Raw genomic sequence first — 21,908 nt, 5'->3', positions numbered from 1 at the left:
TTATCTCCACTTCATAGTCAAAGGAAATTGAAGTTTTATAAAATAACTGCGTTTAATTAAGCTTATCCAGCTAGTAAATAGGTCTTAAGCCATATGCCTGAGAACTTAAATGCTGGGTTACAGGCCTTCCTACTCACATTACGCTTCTTGCTCCAGAAAGCCTGGCGAGTATGAACAGTTGCCAGGTAGATGCTCAGTAAGGGCTTGCCCATTTATTTGGAAGCTCTGGTGCTGAGATCATGCCACAGGAGACCTAAAATTCCTCCTACCTCGCCGTGGTTGTTTCACACCAAACTGATCTGACGGTTCATCCTCCAGACTCCGGCGGGAGAGGGTGTGTGGCAATAATACAGCTCCCTCTTCCCGTCGGTATCACCTGCGGGCAGACAGGCAGTGGGAACGACAGTGCGGGATGCCGCCTGCCTGAGGCTCCTCGGGCCGCATGACCGGCGTTGCCGGTGTCTGCGCCGCCAGCGAGACGGGGCGGGCCCGCCAGGCAGTAGTGAACATAGTTAAGCCGCTGCCGAGGGCCGGCTCGGCGCAGGGCCCGCCTTCCCGCAGGAGTAAAGGTCCTTGGCCCCGCCCGCCCCGAGAGGTCGGTGGGAGGCGTCGCGCGCGGACTGGCGGCGGGCACACCGAGGGCCGGGGTCAGCCTTCTCCAGCAACGAGCCCTGGGGTCCGGGAGGTACCCGGCAGCTCCGCGCCCCGCTCTCGGCCTGCCCGCCCCCGCCGCAGGCCCCGGGAGGAGCGCGGTCGCAGTGAGACTCCGGGCCTCGCGGCCGCGCCTCAAACCCCGTCCGGGCGGGCTCCCTGCTAACGCGGTTGGTTCCTTACTTTTCCCGACTTGGAGCGAGAACCTGGCGTCCTCTTCAACTCGCGTTTGCCCAAAGCACGGGTTGGAGGCGTTGGGGGCACACGGGGCGAGGTTCTCTTTTCTCGGGTTTAGAGAGAGCTTGCGGCGGGAAGTCCGTTCCAGGAAGCTGCTGGCTTTGCGGTGGTGCTGGCGGGGCCGGGCCTGGAGTCCCGGGGCCGCCGACGGGGTCGCGCAGGGCAGCCTCCGCCCGCAGGACGGGTCGTCGTGGCGGCCCCGAGCCACCGCTGGCGCGGGTTCAGGCCCCCAGAGCCCCTGTGTGTCCGCGGAAACTAGGGTGGAGAGGTCTTCCTCATAGCCCTGGGGAGGAGCCCCATAGCAGAAGGGTCGTCCGCGTCAGGGACTGGCCTTGAGGGGAGGCCGTCGCCTCCTTTAGGGAACTGAGCTCGCCCACGGTGTACATTTTATTATCAGTCACCTGTCAGGTCTCAAATTCTGAAGCTGCGGACTTTAGCCGACGCCGTTTTTGTACTCTATACTTATTTAGAATTTATTCCCTGCTGAAAAATTGTTCTTTGAAGACTTTAGGTTTTAGAACAACAAATACGTATTAGACACCAGTATATATAAATCACTGGTCAAGGGGAACCTCTCCTCCAAGAACCCCCCAAACTTTTTCGACTTTAGGCATGGTCCACCATCTAAATACCTGGCTTCTCTTGTATTCTTGCTAGGAGGAGGACAGGTGAATACTGTCAAAGATTTCTGCTGTGTTCCTTTGCTTTACCTGGGTCGTGCTAAGTAACCCAGGACATTGGATGGAAGTTCAGTGGAGGAGGGAAAATGTATTAAAAGGAACAAACGTTCTCATTTCGGAGATGGAAGATTATGCAAGGAATACTTTACATTAACTTTCATTTCAAAAACATTCACCGGTTTTTTAAATATTCTTTGGAAAAGTTACCTTCACATTTTAAATTAATTTCAGGCATAATTGGGGTTTTTTTTCCGCTCCTGAGAAATTTTCTCTTCCAACTCAGAATCTCTCATTGTGAAATTCACTAACCTGTGTACAAGTATAATCAATTGATTAAAATTGTATGACTATATTATGGAGTATATGCTTTTGTTTTTGGCAGTACTGCCATTAATCTCTAAGGGAGGTTAATTTTTGCTTTGGTGAGGGTGGGAAGGGACACAGTATAGAGAAACAGGAAAAAGCTGAAAGAGTAGCATGCCAGCCTTAAAACCCCAGTGGCCTAGTGCTCTGCTAAGTTATATATCCATGAAAATCCCAGGCTTATTTAAAAAATACTGAGTACCTCCTCTATGTCAGTTGTGATTGGCCATGATATACATGGCCACCATCTCCATGTTTTCCCAGTGCACAACTGTATTTTCTCCTGACTGAAGATCTCATCTTTGACACTTAGCATTCTCAATGGAAAGCATATTTGCATGTGTATGAAATTTATTTAGTCTTTGTGATTGGAAATTGTAAACTTCTTAAGGTGTATTCTGCACTGTTAGTATTATAGACATCCACCCTTCCCCCACTCCCCATTAAATTAATTCTGGAAATGTTAGGGGAAGTTCAACAGGTTTTAAATATCAGTATCTCTTAGATTTCAGTGTTGTAATGTATGTGAATCTCCAGTTTGAATATGGTGTATAGGCTTTTCCAATCCCAAGTGATTTCAGAATCCTAATTTATATAGGAAGTGAGAAAGACGTTTTGAGACATGTATTTAAACTGGCGTTTTGTTTTTTATTTTTAATCACTTATCTCACCCCTTCTGCCAACAGAAGTAATGCCACCAAGAAGAAATGAGAAATACAGACTTCCTGTCCCACTTCCAGAAGGGAAGGTTTTGTATGATATGGAAGGAAACCAATGGGTGCTGGGCAAGATAATTGGCTCTGGAGGATTTGGACTGATATACTTAGGTAAAGTATATGTTATCAGATAATTTTATATATGTGACTGTAACTATAATCACTTAAAAATATTTTGAAAGTTGAAACTTTGAAATAAATAGAATTCATAAATATACTTTATTAAGGAATATAAAGATAGTTAATGTTTATTAGAATGTGTAGGTTCAGGATATGACTGACCCTGTTCCTTGTTGTCCATGTTTTTCTCAATGACTCTTAGAAGTCTTTTCAGAGTATAATGACATAATCTGCCAGACAAAATTTTAATGTTCCCTTTTGAGGGTGTGTCTTCCTTGAAACCTTGCTTTTTACAGCTCAGAAATCACAACTGAAACAAAAACACTTTCCATTTGTGAATCTTAATCATTAATATTTAAGTAATACAAGATTCTAGTCATTTCTTAACTAGGCTTCACTAGAGAACTGAGCCTTAATACCTTCAAGGCATTTATTGCATGGAATGAATTAAACATCACTCCTGTGCATTTGGAGTGGTACTAGATATGTACCATCACTGAGATAATTGAGAAAATAGAAACTTAATTTTTTGTGGGTTTTTTTTGGGCAGGTAAGGAACCTAGCTGAGTATACTTTTACACTACACTTAAACGTTTAAAAATTATACTGAACTTAAAAGGATCATTCAGGGTTAACTTAATTGTGTGATTGTATTCTGAAAAGACCTCTAGGAGTCATTCCAAAATACATGAACAGCAACAAGTAGGGTCAGTTATGTCCTGAACCTACACATTCTACTAATTACCTTAGTTTAATGATGCAAGGATATACAAGTTAAATATTAGTGATTAAAAAAATTATCCTCAAGGATAAATTCTAAATGTATTGTCTCATTACATATGTTTCTGTTGAAGTTTAAAAGGTGGTAAAAGACCTTCATTGGGGGAATCTTGGGTTCTTCATTAAGCATTTCAAACTGCAGAGTGGTAAAGACTTTCCCTCCCCTCCTGGGTTCAAGAGTTGGGTCTATGACATAAACAGAGCAAGCAGGTTAACAGGAGAAATGGTATATACAAGAAAAGTCTGAATACAAGAAAGCTATTGCTTTGGATCCCAAAGCTTATCAGTTATACGTTCAGTTTTTTAACATTCTAATTACTTGAGTAATTTCAAAGAAGTACAGCAAAGCATTGATTGTAATCTTTTTATTCCTTTTCTCTTTTTAAAATATAAATACTATTTGTGTTAATATGTGTTTAAATTTAAGTGCATGTTTAAAATTAAATATATGCCTGTGCACATATATGTATATGTATACGTATGTGTGAATCACACTGCTTGTGTGATTCCTGTTGTGAGAAAGGAATTTATTTGCTCAGACATGTGATTTATTTGTCCCTATCCAAACACAGAAAAATCTTTACTTCTTTCAGTCTAAATAGGTGTCACATATTTTACCTACTTTTTCTCATTACCAAAATAATATTTGTTTTACAGTAATTTTCAATCTTCCATATGTTAGGCAGTACCTGCTACTATCTGAATTTTAGAACATGGATCCAAGGAATATTAGCAAGTGTACACCATTGGAGAAAAGCTTTAAGGAAATGTATAACTATTTTAGTAAAAGTCCCTATACTTCAGATATATAAAAAAGGTGTATGTTCCAAATGTTGTCAGTTTCATCAAAAGTGGCACTCATAAATAATAGGATCAGCTCTTTTGTTGGATGCCATCAGCAATAACTTCATGAGACTTAGTTTTTACTGACTGTTTTAAATGCTAAGTAAATCCATATGAAATTATATCATGTTTTTGCATTTTACCATGGTTTTTATCACTTCCTGTAAATAAATGAAGCAGCAGGTAAACTCAAGCTTTCCTTAATACCGTTGTGCCCAACTGTTTTCTTTTCAGATATTATTCTTTCCAGATACACTGTTTTGGCAGACACTTCATCAGCATTTGATGCCTAAGGCTGAGAAGAAACTAGCCGCTATGTCTAGCTCACTGTGCATGTACAAGTGTCCTCTATCTTTGAGATCAATAGCCAGGGCCTTTCAATAATCAGCAACTTACAGTAAAGGGGAAGGGGCAGAGAAGTTTGGTGTTTACTTATGACTTGGAGAAATAATGTGCCTGTAGCATTAATAGAAGTAGTTATAAGAGGGAAAAGAAAAGTCTGAATACAAGAACAAAGTCAAGGTTCTCTTTTTGTATATGAAAAGAGAAGGGGGATACAGGAAGAAAGGAAACTGGTTTAGGGGATGGAAAAAATTGCTGTTATTTTAGTAACAAATAAGTGAAAAAGTTTCTAAAATTCCAGGGAAGGAGAACTGAGAGTTTGAATTCTACGTTAATGAAATGTGTAACATAGAACCAGGCAAACTAAGAGAGAATTGGATAAATAAGAGTGTTTAAATAAGAGGTTTAAATCTGAGTTGAATTCTGACCTCACATCACCTCGTCACTAGTCTTTGTTCTGTTCTTTGTAATTGGGATAATAGTAATTGTAGAAGTAAATGAGATAATGTTTTTAAGGAACTTGGAACTTGGTAAGCAGTTAAATGTAATTTATTTACTTATTTAGAATTTCCCATTCTGAATGATAGTTGAAAACTAGGTTCAGTATTTGGTGCCACGGTGGATTAGGATGCTGACAAAGTCATCTGTTGGAGAGACTTTCCATTCATTTATTCATACATGGATTGTGATACATTTAGGTACTAATGTAGTAAAACTCAGAACATAGAGAATGTCAGTGGAAGACTATAACATTTTACTTACCAACCTAAATCTATTTTCCCCCTACAATTTACAAGAGTGGCCATAATGAGAGTGAAAACTTATTTACACTGTATCTTATCTGCTTCAGATCTGAAAGATACTGGGTTTCAGAAATTGGAAATCCAGAAAAATAGAATTATAGGTAATAAGCTTCAGCCAGATTCCTTTGAAGTCTTATTATTTGAGTAATAACAGAAGTGATTTATCTGTGGAAGCATTAGTTTTTTGAGGTTGGGCATAGTGAAGACCATTTAGTATCTTTGGAATATCAAGCATAGGCTCATGTTCCACATTGTTTGCCTGAGAGACTGAGACAAGTTTGGGATACTTAATCCACACAAACCAATTTGCTTTATTCTTTCCCATAATTTACAATGTCACCCTTAATTCCAGCCTGTAATCTTATAGAAATATACTCTTAGTCACAAGAAAAGCTGACAAGTTGACAACTATCATGATGCCATCTAACAATATGTGTATTCTTTACTGACAGTAAATCAATAGTATTATCTTTTATGAAGAACCATACATTATTATAACTAAAATTAACTCAGGGAAAGTCTTAAGATCAACTCATTTATCCATGGATGAATGTTTAGACTTCATCTAAGTGACTGTTGTACATATTTTTGGGTCATGCTCTCAGATTAGCTCAATTTTGCTCTTCAGAAACATGGAAGAAATTTTTTGCAGGGGTGGGGTGAAGGTAGAGAGACTAGGACTTCTAGAAATTAACAAAGTTTAACTCATTTTATTGGTAAGGAAACAGACTTCTGCTTATGAAGAAACAGAAAAGATACATGTATGGTTTTTAACTTCTTTTACTTTTTGTTAGCTGTAAAGGATTGATTTTTAAGGTATGAAGAATCATGTTCAAAAGAGCCTAATGATAATGCCCAAAAATGTAGAGTTACTGGTACACGTATTACTTCATTGTACATTGCTGTATTAAATGTTATTTTGGTACTGTTTTACAGAAAAGTCTTTGAAATAAGTTATTAATCTTATCTAACATATTGCCACATTATGGTGTGACCACAACTGTTAGTAGGAAATTTTGCAGATGATACAGTGGTAGAAAGAAGAAAGAAAGAAACATGAATAAGGATAACTTGTACTGGAAAGTATAGTATTTTTGATAAATTAATCCACAGATGAAAGTGTAGAGAGATAATAGGTGATGGAAACTCAAAGGTGGGAGCGATCACTTAGAATTTTGTGAATTTAATACACAAGAAATAAAAGTCTCTAGAAGATGTATTTTAATTCTGTACGTGCTATCCATAGACTTCAAATTTTAAATCCTTGACCATTGTAACAGTTACAAGATAATAATAGATGCAGTGGAAGAGACATAATATATAAATCACTGAAGAACTAAACAGTTTATAAATCTTCCTTTCAGGCAAAAGAGTTTGACAGTAAAAAATGCTGAAAATGAAGAACGATAATATAAAATTTGTTTAAAAGGTTGGGTACTTTAAAAAATGAAAAAGACAAGCAAAGGCTAAGCCTTAGAAGAACTCTCCCTTATACAAAGAACCCAAACTTTTATAAATACTTAGATTTCTTAACTGATAGGTAAAAGAGCACTGCTCTCTCTTTAAACACTCAAAATTATTAATTTATTGCTATAGGGAAGTTTCTTCATGAAATGATCTCACCTCTATTGCTATACAATAAAAGAATTCTCAGCTTTTGAGAGCTTCTGGATTCCTTATGAAATATAGATAGACTTTTGCTTCTGAAGTGTTTCAGTTTTTTTCCTTTAGATATGGAAGAAGCGGAATAAATAATAGGTATGGTCCTTCTTTTAAGATACAGGAATACCCATGTTTATAAAATAAAGGAGAAGAAAGTTTAGAAACTCTAAAGATCTTAATGGGAGAATTCACTGGAAATTAGCTATTTGGATGATGAAAATTTGTCAACCATCCACACTTAATGACAAAAAAGTGTTCATGTATTTTATGCTGCTAGGTACTTGGTGTGGCAGTTAGTCCTTCTGCAGAAAGTTTGTCCCTCAAAGCTTCATTATATGCACTGAGTACAATATACAGTATTCTCTGTGAAAGAGTATTTTAGGACAAAATACAGAAAACTCAGCAACTAATTCAAGACAATTGAAGATTTCTATGGCTTCTTTTAAAAGGATGGCCTTCAATTAGTCAGGTAGCCATTTCTTTTCTTTAACATCTCCAATCAGGTAATACTTGAGGAAAATGATTCCACAGAAAGGCATCCATTGAAGGCCAGAAACATCTACAGATGCAATGTGATCCCAAGCGATGAAGCATGTGGTCCTTCATTGGCATTATATGATAACAGGAGGATCTTCTGGCAGAGGAGCTGACTTTTGCTGTGTTCTGCATGCTGCCCCTCCAAACCCATCTTTGATTGGCACCTATGCCCTATTGAAACTGGCATCACACCTTCTGAAAGGGCACAGTGCCAGGCTAGCAGATGGGTATGGGCAAAAGCATGCCAGAAACCCAGTATGTGCATCAAGTTTAAGTATTAGGGGCCCAAACTCCCATCCAGGGATATAAAACTGCAGTCTGTTGAGAGCTTTTTTGTGCTTAAGGTTAAAGGACATGCCATTTCTACTCCAGCTTAGAGGTTGATTAATTTTGAAAGTCAAACAGGAGCTCCTGTGGCTGCATCAAGCAAAATTCTATCTTTGGTGAATGAGAATTACTACTTCATGTAGGGAAGAGAAAGTATTGTAATGAAGTTTCCAATGAGAGTTACTCTCCTGCAAGTGCCTGCAACACTTAAGCAGCATGCGTTCAGTGGAGATGAATATTTCCATTCTCCAGCAGAGCCAGGTGCAATCAAAGCCAGATCTTCAACCTGCTGCAGTAAAGAACCCTAAATTTAGAAAGGGCAGGCAAACTTTGGAAAAACTTCTTGGTGGTAGCTCTGACCATGAGGTGATGAGACTTCACAAAATTGTATAAAGGGGATGAAGGAAGAACTTCCAAATAAAAAACCTTCAGAATACTTCAGCCTGAAACAGCAACATCTTTAACAAACCAAAGGAAAAAGTTTAGTCCTTTCTTCACAATGCAGAAATTCTTTTGAATTTTATATCAATAAAAACTTAGTTTACCAAAATGTTAGAATCAACTTAATGCATAAATAACAAAGCTTTCTATTCTAACATTTATTTCATTGCATGTCTATCATGTATATAAACCTTCCTTCTTGAATAATGGATTTTGCATAAAATTGAGTTCTAAATATCATATTCCTTATGATCGTCTCACACCAACTACAGAACTGGGCAAAATAAGAGAAGGCATCATTCTTTGTGATCACTTTAATCATAACCCCTAAATGCTCTTAAACTTACAGGAATGGCTATAAGACCAGCTGTGGCCAAGGGAAGCTTTTCCTAATCACCTTATAGCCATTGCTTTCTCTTTTCCACTGTGTAAACTTTATCTATGGAACAGATTCCATGAGACCGTTGTGAATACTTCAACGTATTCAAAACATATAACTGCCACAAATTAAACTACTAAAACTAAAGCTGGTGCATTGTAACTGCCAAGTAAAACTGGCACGTCCCTCTGTCAGACTGCGGGAGAGTATGCCATACAGTCCTCAGAAAACACAATTCATCCAGAAGCACTCTTGTCACTTGCTCTGATATTAAAACAGAGAAAGTGACATTAATTAAAGAAGTGACATGAGCCAACAAAGGCAAATTCTAAGCTTTGGCTCATGTGCAGACCTCAATCCAACTTGCTCTGCTTAGGTATTGTGGCCATTTTTGAAAAGTAATGTGGCTATTTCCCTCCCTCCTCCTCTCATTTTCCCATTCTGAAACTTCAAGCAACTAAAATTTCATATCCAGGGTTGGACTAGTCAATTAGTATACTGGAACTCATTGTAGAGTTTCTCAAAATAGTCATGTGATGGCATGTGATGCATTTATTGCACTTGGGAAGTACATGAGATGAACAGCTAGCGGTAGAGGGGAGTTGGTCTAACAAAAAGGCAAGCAATAGCTAAATAGAGCAGAGTACCTAGATTTGGTCAAATGAGCTAGAAGAGTCTGTTGCTAGGATGATGAAAAAAATGGTGGCTAATAGGCCTTATAAAAATTATAACATGCTGATGAGACAAGCAGGGGAGAATCCACATCTTCTCTTTGTTTCCAGAGTGCGTGCTCAGTGTTTTTTGTTTCATACGATTACTACTTTTATTCTGTTTTATTTGCCCCCTTGCAGGCATTCTCTGAGTGCTTAAACAAGATCTTGCATGTGATGACTTTTCAAAAATGATTGGTTAAATTAACTTTAGAACTAGTCTGTTATGGAGAAGTAATTTTCCCAACAACTATGTTGTCTGAGATGAAATTTGTGCTCTATATGCTATAACATGTCATGTATATAAAGCACTGCACTTAGAATTTGAGACATTATTTTGTATATTTGGAGGTTTGTGGGAGAGAAGTATCTGTTCAGTTTCTTTCATATATATTTTTAAAATACAAGAACACATGTATTCTTAATTCATACATTATAGCATTTATTGGGAAAAGTCTTCTTTGCTAATGCACAGTGTAGGGAGTTAAAAAATGGGCATTCTATTAACCCTGAACAGTTTTGCGTCTAGAATAAAACAATTCTACTGAGTAGCACTTAATTGAAGTAGACCTAACAGCATGTATAAACTTTTCTGGAGGAAATGGATGGCATTTATTGTTAAATGAATTGACTTGTAGGCAAGTAACATGCATAAGGAATATACTTATCAAAGAATATAAACACAGCTTTAACAGAAGACAAGTTATTGGAATTTCTTTTAATTGATGTGAATGAAATGCTTGAGAGTTTTGTGCATGGTGAGAAGCTTTTGTTATGGTGTCTGGGCATAAGTATTTTATATTTGAGATCAGGAATTTTCCATCTATGTAATTAGTCATGAGGTTTAATGTACATTTTTCATATTAGGCAGACAATGGTTTCAAAGAGACAGCAGTGCTGCAAAGGAGCAAGGAAAGAAGGCCAAAGTTGACACACACAGAGGCAAAACAGTGTAGAAAAAAATCAACACGTTTTGCAAAATCAATCATTGAAAAATGTGTCAGTGTTCAGGAGACTGTCTTTAATTTGCAATCCAAGTGAAAAAGAGTATTTAAATATGAGAAGCAGTATTATTGAGCCCAGCATGCCTGCTACCACTTGTTTGACTAGCTCAGAATAGAACACTAAGAGGCAAGGGCTCAAAGTTAAATGAACATTTATACATTCTAAAATCAAATGAAAGATTCAGAGTATATTCATGAATTAATTTTTTTTTTCCAGAACTCTAAATTTAATCAGCTGAAATCACATTTAAAGTGTCATTCTATTTAACTTTTGGGAATGATGAATTTGCCTTTTAATAGAGATGCTGTATTTTATCATGAAGATGAAACAAACTGTCTTTTGTTAATTATTCCCCAGAGACACTGGCCATTTTTCTCTCCTGTGCTTGGTATGGAGTGAAAGGCAGCTTCCTGCAATTTATTTCAAGCAGGAGCAATCAGAAGCTACAATGTGTGGAAAAGAAGCTCATGGAGAGCATATAGCATTCCTTGTGGGTGTTCTCAGTGCCACCTAATGAAATTATTAGAAATAATGTTACCAAAGCCTCACTGAAGACGCCATGAACATAGAACATAGAAAAGTAAAATAGAACCCAAGAGTGAATCTCCAGTAAAGAGCAGCAAATGAGTCACATGTCTATGGCATCTGATAACTGCTAGGGATAGTGCTTGAAATCTTTTTTAGGAAATCATCATCAACTACTAGTATTAAAATCATTCATGTAGTGTATGCCAGGTGTCTTGTTGGATGCTTTGCATGCATTATTTAATTTAGTCCTCCCAACAACTTAGTAAGGTAGATACTGAAGCTTAAAGAGATTAATTTGCTTTCATGCCACAGTTTTGTCTCCATCTCCATTTGAACTCAGGTCTCTGCTCTTCTGATTGAAGTCCTTTGTCAAAGAACATTCTAAATTTATTGCTAGCCAGGAAAAACAGTGGCAACTGACATACTTATGACATGCTCATTCTAAAATAACCGTGAAATATCTAATTGATAGTATTGGCAGCTCATTTAAGAAATCTGTTAGTACTCTGCTGGTAATGGTGTCATTTTCATTCAGATTGACAACTTGAGGTGTAGAGAGCATCAGTGATAGGTTTTAATATTATGTTCACAAAAAAACATGAGCATCTGACATTTATAGTAGTCTAATGTTCAGAACTGGAGAAGTATATTAAAATTGTACATCTAGATTAAACAACTATTTTATAGAAAAAAGAGTAGTTAACAAGAAATTATTACAAATGAAATTATAACGAGGTATTCTAAACATATTCAGAAAATTGACAGATCATTTCTAGGGAACCCAGGTATACAGGTGAAAGTGGTAGAGTAGAGGCAGTGGTCCTGCCAGCTGTGTTTCAACCTGGGCATTTCTGCTTCGATCTGTTCTGTTTATCAGACTTCCGAGAAACGTAGTGTGTTTAGAAAGTTTGAAGATAACTGGTTATGCTACAATAATTAATAAGCCACAAAGTTGAATGTGCAATTAATAAGAATTTATATTTGGAGATTTAAACAGCATTATAGAGAATAAGCTTTTCTTCCAACTATATAAGAATTCATGTTAAAAATTGTGTAGTGATTAGTAAATATTAAAAAACACAGAAATTTTATAAATTACAGTTTTTGTGGCCATTGCTAGAAATAAAGACCAAGATCATCTTTCTTGTTCTGTTTCTCTTTATCACCTGCATTCTATCTCTAGTTATGACATTCTCAAATTATTTTTATTTAAAATACCCCCCACCCTTGAAGCTTGTTTTCCTTTTTGCATTCTCTGTCAGTTGTACATTGTGTATTTGTTTTCAACAATATTTTTGCCTAGCTTTTGTCATGAAGCATATTATACTTTGTATTGTCATTATATATTCTTTCTTTTTTGTAAATATATTTTTAAAGTAATGTAGAGAAAAATTGATTCTGTGTGTGTGTACATTTCTGTGAATTTTAACACATCACCATAATTAGGATGCAAAACAGACTCATTTCCCCTAAAATCTTCATCATACTATCCCTTTGGAGTTGCACACTTTCCTTACCCTTAGCCAGTGGCAGCCACTGATCTGTGCTCTATCACTGTACCATCACTATAGTTTTGTCTTTTGAAAAATGTAGGGAATTCCTAAAAATGAAGTCATGCAGTATGTAAACTTTTAAAATTAGATTTTTCACTTAGCATAATAACAAATACATATCAGTAGTTCATTTGTTTTTGTTTCTAAGTAGTATTGTATGGATGTAGCAGATTTTTTTTTATTCTGCCCTTGAAGGACATTTGTGTGCTGTGACACCTTCAGTTTTGTTTTTCTTCAAGATTATTTGTTCCAAAAGTGTTTGCCTTCATTTGCTGGATTTTTTTTTTAAATGATAGCTGCTTTAAACTCTTTATCAGATAGTTCTGATATCTATATAATTTTGTCATTGGTGACCTGAATCAGTGTGGTATATTTGTTTCAATTTATTAAACAATATCTATGCATTATTATTAACTAAAGTCCATAGTTTACATTAGGGTTTACTTGTACAGTTTAATGGGTTTTGACAAATGTATAATGTTATGTATCTACCTTTAAAATATCATACAAAGTGTTTTTAGTACCCTGAATTTCCCCTGTTCTCCACCTATTTATTCCTCTACCACTTGTCCCTAAACCCATGGCAACACCACTGGTCTTCTTACTGTTTCTATAGTTTTACCTTTTCTAGAATGAGCATATAAATGGAATTATACATTATTATGTAGCCATTTCAAACTAAATTCTTTAAGCAACATACAATTATTTTCTTTATGTATTTTCCTGGTTTAGTAGCACATTTCTTTTTATTATTGAATAACATTCCATTGTATGAATATACCCTGGAATGCTTATCCATTTACCTGTTGAAGGGCGTCTGGATTGTTACCATTTCTTAACAATTATGAATAAAGCTGATATAAACATTCATGGGTAGGTTTTAGTGTGAACAGAGTTTTTAATTCTGTTGGGTAAATAGCTAGGAGTATGATTCCTGGATCATATAGTAAGACCATGGTTAGCTTTGTATGAAATTGCTAAACTGCTGTCCAAAGTTGCTGTACCATTTTGCATCCCACCAGCAAAGAACGAGGGTTTCGGTTGCTCTACATCCTTGTATGCATTGGTATTGTCAGTGTTTTGGATTTCAGTCATTCTACTAAATGTGTAATTGCATCTGATTGCTTTAATTTGCCATTCCCTGATGACATATGTTGTTGAGCATCTTTTCATCTTTTCATAGGCTTATCTGTATATATTCTTTGTGAAGGTGTCTACTCAGATCTTTTACATACTTTTTAACTGGGTTGCTGATTTTCTTACTGTTGAGTTTTAAGAGTATTTTGTGTATTTAGTATGCAAGTTTTGTTTATCAGATATATGTTTTCAACTATTTTCTCCTAGACTGTGGTTGTTCATTCTCTTAATAGTGTATTGCAGAGCAGAAGTTTTCAATTTTAATGAAGTCCAACTAACCAATTTTTTGCTTCACAAATTATACTTTCAGTGTTGTATCTAGAAACACATCAGCTTAGGTCACCTAGGTTTTACCCATGTTATGGAAGTTTTATAATTTTGTTTTTACATGATTTTGAGTTAATATTCATGTAAGGTCAGTGTCCACATTCATTTTTTGTATGAGGATATTCAGTTCCAGTGCTGTTGCTAAAAAGACTGCCCTTACTCTATTAACTTGCCTCTGCTACTTTGTAAGGGTGAATTGACTGCATTTGCTTGGGTCTGTTTCTGGACTCTTTATTTTGACCCATTGATCTATTTGTCTCCTTTTGAAACAACCATACTGTTTTAAATTATTTAGCTTATAGAAAGCATTGAAGTTGGGTGGTGTCAGTCTTCTTACTTTGTTTTCCTTTAGTATTGTGTTGACTATTCTGTATCTTTTGCCTTTCCATATAAATTTTAGAATCATTACATCAATATGCATATAATAACTTGTTGGTTGGTATATTAAGAATTGCACTGACTGTAGATGAAGTTGGGAGGAACTGATGTCTTCAGAATACAAGTCTTCCTATCCATGAGCACGTAACAGCTATCCACATGTTTAAATCTTTGATATCTTTTATTAGACTTTTATAGATTTTCTCATATAGATATTGTACATATTTTGTTAGATTTATACTTGTGTTTCTTTTTTTGAAGTGTTTTTTCAGCATTATTGAAGTACAATTGACAAAACTGTAATACATTTAAAGTGTACAACATAATGACTGATATGCATACTATTTTGAAAGGATTCCCACAGTTAATTAACAAATCCATCACCTCACATATTTTTATTTTAAGTCCACATAAGTTCAACTCTTAATAAGTTTCAATTATAAATTATCAATATAATTTGTTACATATGTAGTACTATCAACTATAGTCACTGTGTTATGCATTTGTTCCTTAGACTTTATTCCTCTTATAATTGAAAGTTTGTATCCTTTTGCCGACCTATCCCAGCTCTTGGCAACCACCATTCAACTTTCTGTTTTTATGAATTCAACTTTTTTTTTTTCTTAAAATTCCACATGATACTATGCAGTATTTGTTTTGTCCTATCTTATAACACTTAGCATAATATCCTCTAGTTTCATCCATGTAGTCATATGGCAGGATTTCCTTCTCTGATAAGGCTGAATAATATTTCTTTGTATGTATACACACTACATTTTTTTATCCATTCATCCACTGACAAACACTTGGGTTGTTCCCATGCCTTAGCTATTGTGATTAATGCTGCAATAAACATGGGAGGGCAGGTATTTTTTCAAGATAATGTTTTTTTTTCCTTTGGATATATACCCAAAAGTTGGATTGCTGGGTCATATGGTAGTTCTCTTGAGGAACCTCCATACTGCTTTCCATAGGTCGTATACCAGTTTACATTCCCACCAATAATATACAAGGGTTTCCTTTTCTTCAATTCCTCACCAGCATTTGTTATCTCATGTTTTTTGTTTTTTGTTTTTTTGTTTTATAATAGCCTTGCTAACAGGTTTAAGGTGATATCTCATTGTGGTTTCAAATTATATTCCCCTGATTATTAGTGACGGTGAATGCTTTTTTACATACCTGTTGACCATTGGTGTCTTCTTTGGAAAAAAAGTCTACTTAGGTCCTTTGCCCATTTTTAAAGTGGCTTGTCTGTTTTTTTGTTTGTTGCTATTGAGTTGGATCAGTTCCTTATATAGTTTTACATTAACCCCTTATTGGATATGTGGTTTGGAAATGTGTTCTCCCATTCTATGGGTTGCCTTTTCATTTTGTTGATGGGAGTCCTTTGCCATGCTAAAGCGTTTAAAGTTGGTATAGGTCCACTTGTTTATTTTTGCTTTTGTTGCCTTTGCTTTTGGTGTTAAATCCAAAAATATCTCCAAAACCTATGTCAAGGAGTTTATCACCTGTGTTTTCTTCTAGGAGTGTAATGGTTTGGTGTTTTACATTCAAGTCTTGAAGCCATTTTCTAGTAAATTTTTGTGTTTAGTATAAGATAAATGATCCAATTTTATTATTTTGCATGTGGCTGTCCAGTGTTCCCAACAGCATTTATTGAAAACCTATCCTTTACCTGTGTATTTTCTTGGCAACTTTGTTGAAAATTCATTGACCATGTATGAATGGGTTTATTTCTGGGCTGTCTTTTGTACTATTGATCATTGATGTATGAGTCAGTTTATAGGCCAATACCATGCTCTTTTGATGACTGTAGCTTTGTAATATAGTTTAAAATTAAGTGGGGTGCTCCAGCTTTGTTCTTTTTACTCAATATGCTTTGATTATTCAGGGTCTTTTGTGGTTCCATACAAATTTTAAGATTGTTTTTCTATTTCTATGAAAATATTGAAATTTTGATGGGGATTGCATTACAATCTGTTGATTGCTTTTGGTGGTGTGGACATATTAACAATATTAATTCTTCTGATCCCTAAGCATGGATTATTTTTCCATTTGTGTCTTCTTTGATTTCTTTTATCAGTGTTTTACAGTTTTCAGTGTATAGAAATTTCATGTCCTTGGTTGAATTTACTCCTAAGTAGTTTATTCTTTTTTGATGTTACTCTAAGTGGGATTGCTTTTAAATTTCTCTTTCTGGTAGCTTGTCATTGTAGGTTCTATAATTGTTTTCTATTTTTATATGTTGACTTTGTATCCAGGAACTTTACTATATTTGTTTATTCTAACAGTTTTTTGGTGAAGTCTTTAAGGTTTTCTCTATATAATACGTTATCCATGGACAATTTTACTTCTTCTTTTTCAGTTTGGCTGCTGCTGCTTATTATTTTTTTTCTTGCCAGTTCTGGTTAGGACTTCATGTACATGTTGAATAAAAGCAGTTCTTAAAGGAAAGGCTTTTAGTTTTTCATAGTTGGGAATGATGTTGTGTGTGGGTTTCTCATAACTAGCCTTCATTATTGTTGAGGTATATTCTTTCTATACCTAATATTTTGAGTTTTTAATCATGAAACATAGTTTAATTTTGTAATATGCTTTTTCTGTATCTATTGAAATGGACTTCTGATTTTTATCCTTCATTTTGTTAATTTGGTGTATCACATTGATTTGCATATGTGAACCATTCTTGCATCCCAAGAATTAATCCTACTTGATGAAGGTGTATGACCCTTTAATGTACTGTTGAATTCAATTTTCTAATATTTTGTTGAGTATCTTTGCAGATGTATTCATCAGGGATATTGGCCTGTAATTTTCTTTTCTTGTAGTGTCCTTGTCTGTCTGGCTTGAACTTTCCAATTGTTTTTCATGTCTCTATTTCATTTATTTCCACTTTGATACTTGTTATTTCCTTCTTTCTACTAACTAAGCTTTGTTCTTTTTCTGCTTCCTTGATGTATAAAGCTAAGTTGTTTATTTCGGATTTTCTTTTTTCTTAGTGTGAAAGTTTATATATTGTTATAAATTTCCCTCTTATAACTGCTTTTGCTGCATCCTGTAAGTACTGATATACTGTGTTTCCATTTTCATTTGTCTCAAGTTATTTATTATTTCTTCTTTGAGCCATTGGTTGTTCAGGAGCATGTTGTTCATTCAATCTTCACGTATTTGTGAATTTTCTACTTTTCCTCTTTTAATTGATAGCTAATTCCATAAAATTGTGTTTGGAAAGGATACCTGATATGATTTCATTTTCATACATTTGTTAAGACTTGTTTTGTCACCTACCATAATCTGTCCTGTGGAAGTTCCATGTGAGCTTCAAAAGAATGTCTGTTCTGCTGTAATTGGATGGACTGTTCTGTACTTGTCTGTTAGGATTATTTTATCTAATATGTAGTTGAACTCCAGTATTCCCTCATTGATTTTCTGCCTGGATGATCTATCTATTGTTGAAAGTAGGGTATCAAAGTCCTCTACTATTATTGTATTGCCATCTGTTAACCTCTTCAGATCTACTAATACTTGCTTTATATATTTAGGTGCACATATGTTGGGTGCTTAAATATTTACAGTTGTCGTATCCTCTTGATGAATTGATCCCTTTGTCATTCCTTCTGGTTCTCTGACTTTTATGAATTTCATCACCCTGTCTTTGAGTTCACTGATCCTTTCTTTTATTTAGTCTGCTGTTGAACCCCTTTATTTGAATTTTTTAGTTCAGTTACTCTATTCTTCAGCTCTGTAATTTTTGTTTGGTATTTTGTAATATTTTCTCTCTCTTTGTTGAACTCTCACTGTGTTTAGTATTGCTCACTTGACCTTTTTGATCATCTTCATCACCAGTGTTTCAAACTATCGAGTAAGTCACTTCCTTTCATAAAGATCTGTTTCTGGAGATTCATCATATTATTATTTTTTGTAACATATTCCTCTGTTTCTTCATTTTCCTTGACTCTCTGTTGGTTTCTGTACATTATATAAAAAAGCCATCTCTCCCAGGCCTGGCAGAGTAGTCTCATGTAGAAAATAAAATTTGTCAGTCAAACAATTCCAAGCCAAATTTTTGTGATTCTCCAACCTGCCTTCTTTGTTCTTAGTCATTGAGGATGTGCTAAGACCAGTCATTGTTTCAGAAGTGCCAGGGGGGGATCACAGTCAATATCCCTTATCATGTGCATATTTTCTCATTTGCCTGATGTGTAAGAGTCACTCAGCTAGTTTCTGAATCTCTTACAGAGAGAATTGCTCAGTGTGTGACTGTATTTGGTGCATCCTTGAGGGAAGCCCGGAGCCTCTTGTGTCACCATGTTGGGACCTCTTGTTTTCTTAAAATAAAAATTTTAATGCCATAGATTTCTTTCTGGGTACTACTTTCATTCATTAAATTACTCACCAAATATTTAAAGAATGTCTACTGTGCCCTTTTCTAGGTACATGGGACACATATAAATAAACCAAATCATTCTGTCTTGAAGTTTAACATTCTATCAGGGAAAAACAATAAATATTCACTTTAACTGCATCCGAAATAACTAGTTTTGGTATGATATTTTCAATATTATTCAGTCCATGTGTTTTCTAATTTCCATTATTATTTCTTTTTTGGCCTAGGGACTAGGCATTATGGTCACAGAGTGTACTCTTATTAGTTCTTATTCTTTGATGTTTGATGAAACCTGCTTTCTGGGTAAAATTATGGACAGTTAAAAAAAATGTTTTGCTAGCTGGAAAAGAATGTTAGCTTTTTGTTTTGTTTCTGATTTTATGTGGCGTTTAGATAAAAATTGTTAATTGTATTGTCTCTGTTTTTGTCTGCTAACTATGCATCATAGAATTATATTGAAATCTTCCATGATTTTTGTCACTTTTTTTCCTTGTAATTCTGCTGGGTTGGATATATATATTATGAAGGTTCATTATCAAATGCCTTCAAGTTCATAATTTTTGTCTTTTCATTGCATCACTCCTGTTATGATTAGGTTGGAATAATACTGTATCTAATAATTCTTTCCTGAGATTTATATAGTTTTGAAAAATCTATATGTCAGCCTTTTTAAAGCTACTTTAGGGTTATCACTTATTTACTTTTTCAATAGAAGCTTTTTTATTGTAAAAATAATGCAATATGAAATCTTTCTTAACAAAAACAAGTGAAATAATCAGTTAATTTTTTATCTTTTTATTTCTCTGCACCACTAAATTTTAGTTGTGTTTCATAAGTATTATTATGCATTTATTATTTTTTTAATACAGTCTTACAGTTTCTTTCCTTAGCTGGTGAATTAAGTCTACTCAAATTTATTATTACTGGTATATTTTTTCAAATCTAAGATGTCACTGATTATAAAATACATCATTATTTTATATACAGATGTTGAGTCTCCATTAGATGCTTAAAAGTTTGTAATTATCTTCCTCATGAATCATGCCTTTTGTGTTTATGTAAGACCTGCTTCTTTCTAAATACCTAATACTACCCATTAGACTATGATACTGTACCTAAAAAAATCTTATATCTGGAACTCATAGAACTTTCAGTTTTTGCAGTCATATCTTCATGAACATTTTTTTCACTAACATTAAATTTATGCCCTACTCCTCTTTTTGGAACTGGTTAATTAGTTACTTTTTCTGTATTGTACAAACCATTGGAAATGACAAACATAACATGTGAAACTATCAGAATGTACGTGGCTCATTTTCAGTGAAGACAAACAGACATGTGGGACTTGAGTCTATAACTGTACAGGCAGTGACAACTGTCAAATTGCTTTGTGGTCAATAGCATCTGTATGATGCCTTCAGTTATTAGATGCATTTAGTTTTCAGGGAGATTAAAATGTGAAAAGGTGTGGCTAAAACTTGATGTGCTCAGATATTTTAATTTGTTACTTTTATCATATTTTCTATTGTATTTATTATCTTTTCTATTTGTAAACTATTCCTTTCTTGTCTTTATTAAAAGTGTTTATTTAGTTTAAACTTTTTTTATGCTGGTTTTGAAGTTATTAATTTTATTTCTATTATTTTATTGGTTATCTGTAAACTTAGCATACTGTCTTGATTCACCAAACTGTGAAGCTAATCAGTATCTCTTCTGGATAAATACATGGGCATTGTAATACTTTTTAACTCTAGTCACATATTCTGGCCCATACATTATTTCTGTCAGTTTTCAGTGCATATTATTCTAGATTGATAATTGCTTTCGCTCAGCATTTGAAGGTATTATTCAATTGTTTTCTTGTTCCCTTGCTATTGAAAAGTCTGTAGTCATTTTTTGCATGTAGTGTAATAGTTTCCTTTCTATCATGTTGCTTATTAGAACTTTGTCTTTAATATTCTACAGTTTGACTACACTTAGCTGAAGTACAGACTTATTATTTTGCTGGGAACTAAATATTTTGTTGTGATCTTAAATATGAGGGTTCATAACTTTTATTGATGTTAGAAAGTTATCAGACATTATTTATTCAAAAGTACCTGTCCTCCATTCTCTCTATTCTATAGTTTTGGAATTTTTGTTAGAAAATTGTTTTTCAGTCACATGTTCCCTTGGTATTTCATAATGTCTTCTTCATATTTTATGTCTCTTTATCTCTGGTCACTGAATTCTGGATTATTTAATCTGGCTCACAAGTTTTCTTTCTAGTTTTCTCTAATCTACCATTTTGTCTATTCATTAGATTTTAAATATTGGTTTTACATATATATTATATAAATATTTAGAAAAGTACGTACAACATTAACATTTAATTTATCAAATAAGTATAACTTATAACAAAACACTCACAATCCCCATCCAGGTCAAGCATGTATCATAACATAACTAGAAGCTCCAACATCTCTTCCCTCCCTTGTAGTAGTAACAGCACTTTCTAGATAATGGTTTTAATTTTATTTTTCATTATAATTATAACATGTATGTATGCATCCCTAAACAAATACAATTTTAAGTGGGTTTTAAAATTCATATAAATAAAATCCTAAGTATGCATTCTGTTTTTCATGATTTCTTTCATGCAATATTATGTCTCAGGTGTATCAATATTGCTACAGTATTTGCATTTCATTTATTTTCTTTACTTCAGTGTATTCCATACTATAATACAATTTTTTGAACATTCTATTGAAGATCTGTATGTGTAGTTTACAGTATTTGACTATTCCAAATTCAAACTTACTCCCAGATTTTCTTTCTGAGTTCTAATATATTCCCGTAGTCATTATCTTTTAGATTTCTGATGCTTTTTGATGACAACCGATTTATTCAGTTGTTTGCAAGGAGCAAACAACTGAATACGTTATTGATACTTCTGCTTGTGTCTTTTAAGCAGATAGTTAATCTGTGCGATAAGTGTTCTGGTCTGTTGACGTTCTTTATCA

The 21,908-nt window shown here is 34.8% G+C and overlaps 2 protein-coding genes across 3 annotated transcripts in view; one reads left to right on the top strand and one right to left on the bottom strand.

Moving 5' to 3' along the window:
* Positions 1–584: 584 nt before the first annotated feature.
* VRK2 (VRK serine/threonine kinase 2) overlaps positions 585–21,908 on the top strand; it is a 99,698-nt gene continuing 78,374 nt past the window's right edge. Inside the window, exons 1-2 of one of the 2 annotated variants that reach the window (XM_037020445.2) lie at positions 585–821; positions 2,618–2,758. In XM_037020445.2, the coding sequence (XP_036876340.2) occupies positions 2,623–2,758 (136 nt within the window). In that variant the 5' untranslated portion in view covers positions 585–821; positions 2,618–2,622. The remainder of the gene's footprint in view (positions 822–2,617; positions 2,759–21,908) is intronic. The other variant, XM_037020447.2, reaches the window with a different exon arrangement.
* Positions 4,629–21,908, bottom strand: part of FANCL (FA complementation group L) — a 171,234-nt gene continuing 153,954 nt past the window's right edge. The window contains exon 17 of the transcript XR_012121174.1: positions 4,629–8,519. The gene's annotated coding sequence lies outside the window, so the exon portion shown is untranslated. The remainder of the gene's footprint in view (positions 8,520–21,908) is intronic.

The sequence above is a fragment of the Manis javanica genome, chromosome 1 (genome assembly GCF_040802235.1).
Source record: "Manis javanica isolate MJ-LG chromosome 1, MJ_LKY, whole genome shotgun sequence".
NCBI classification, from domain to species: domain Eukaryota; kingdom Metazoa; phylum Chordata; class Mammalia; order Pholidota; family Manidae; genus Manis; species Manis javanica.
Note: the sequence above shows the minus strand (reverse complement) of the source record. Positions and strands in the feature narration are given on the sequence as shown.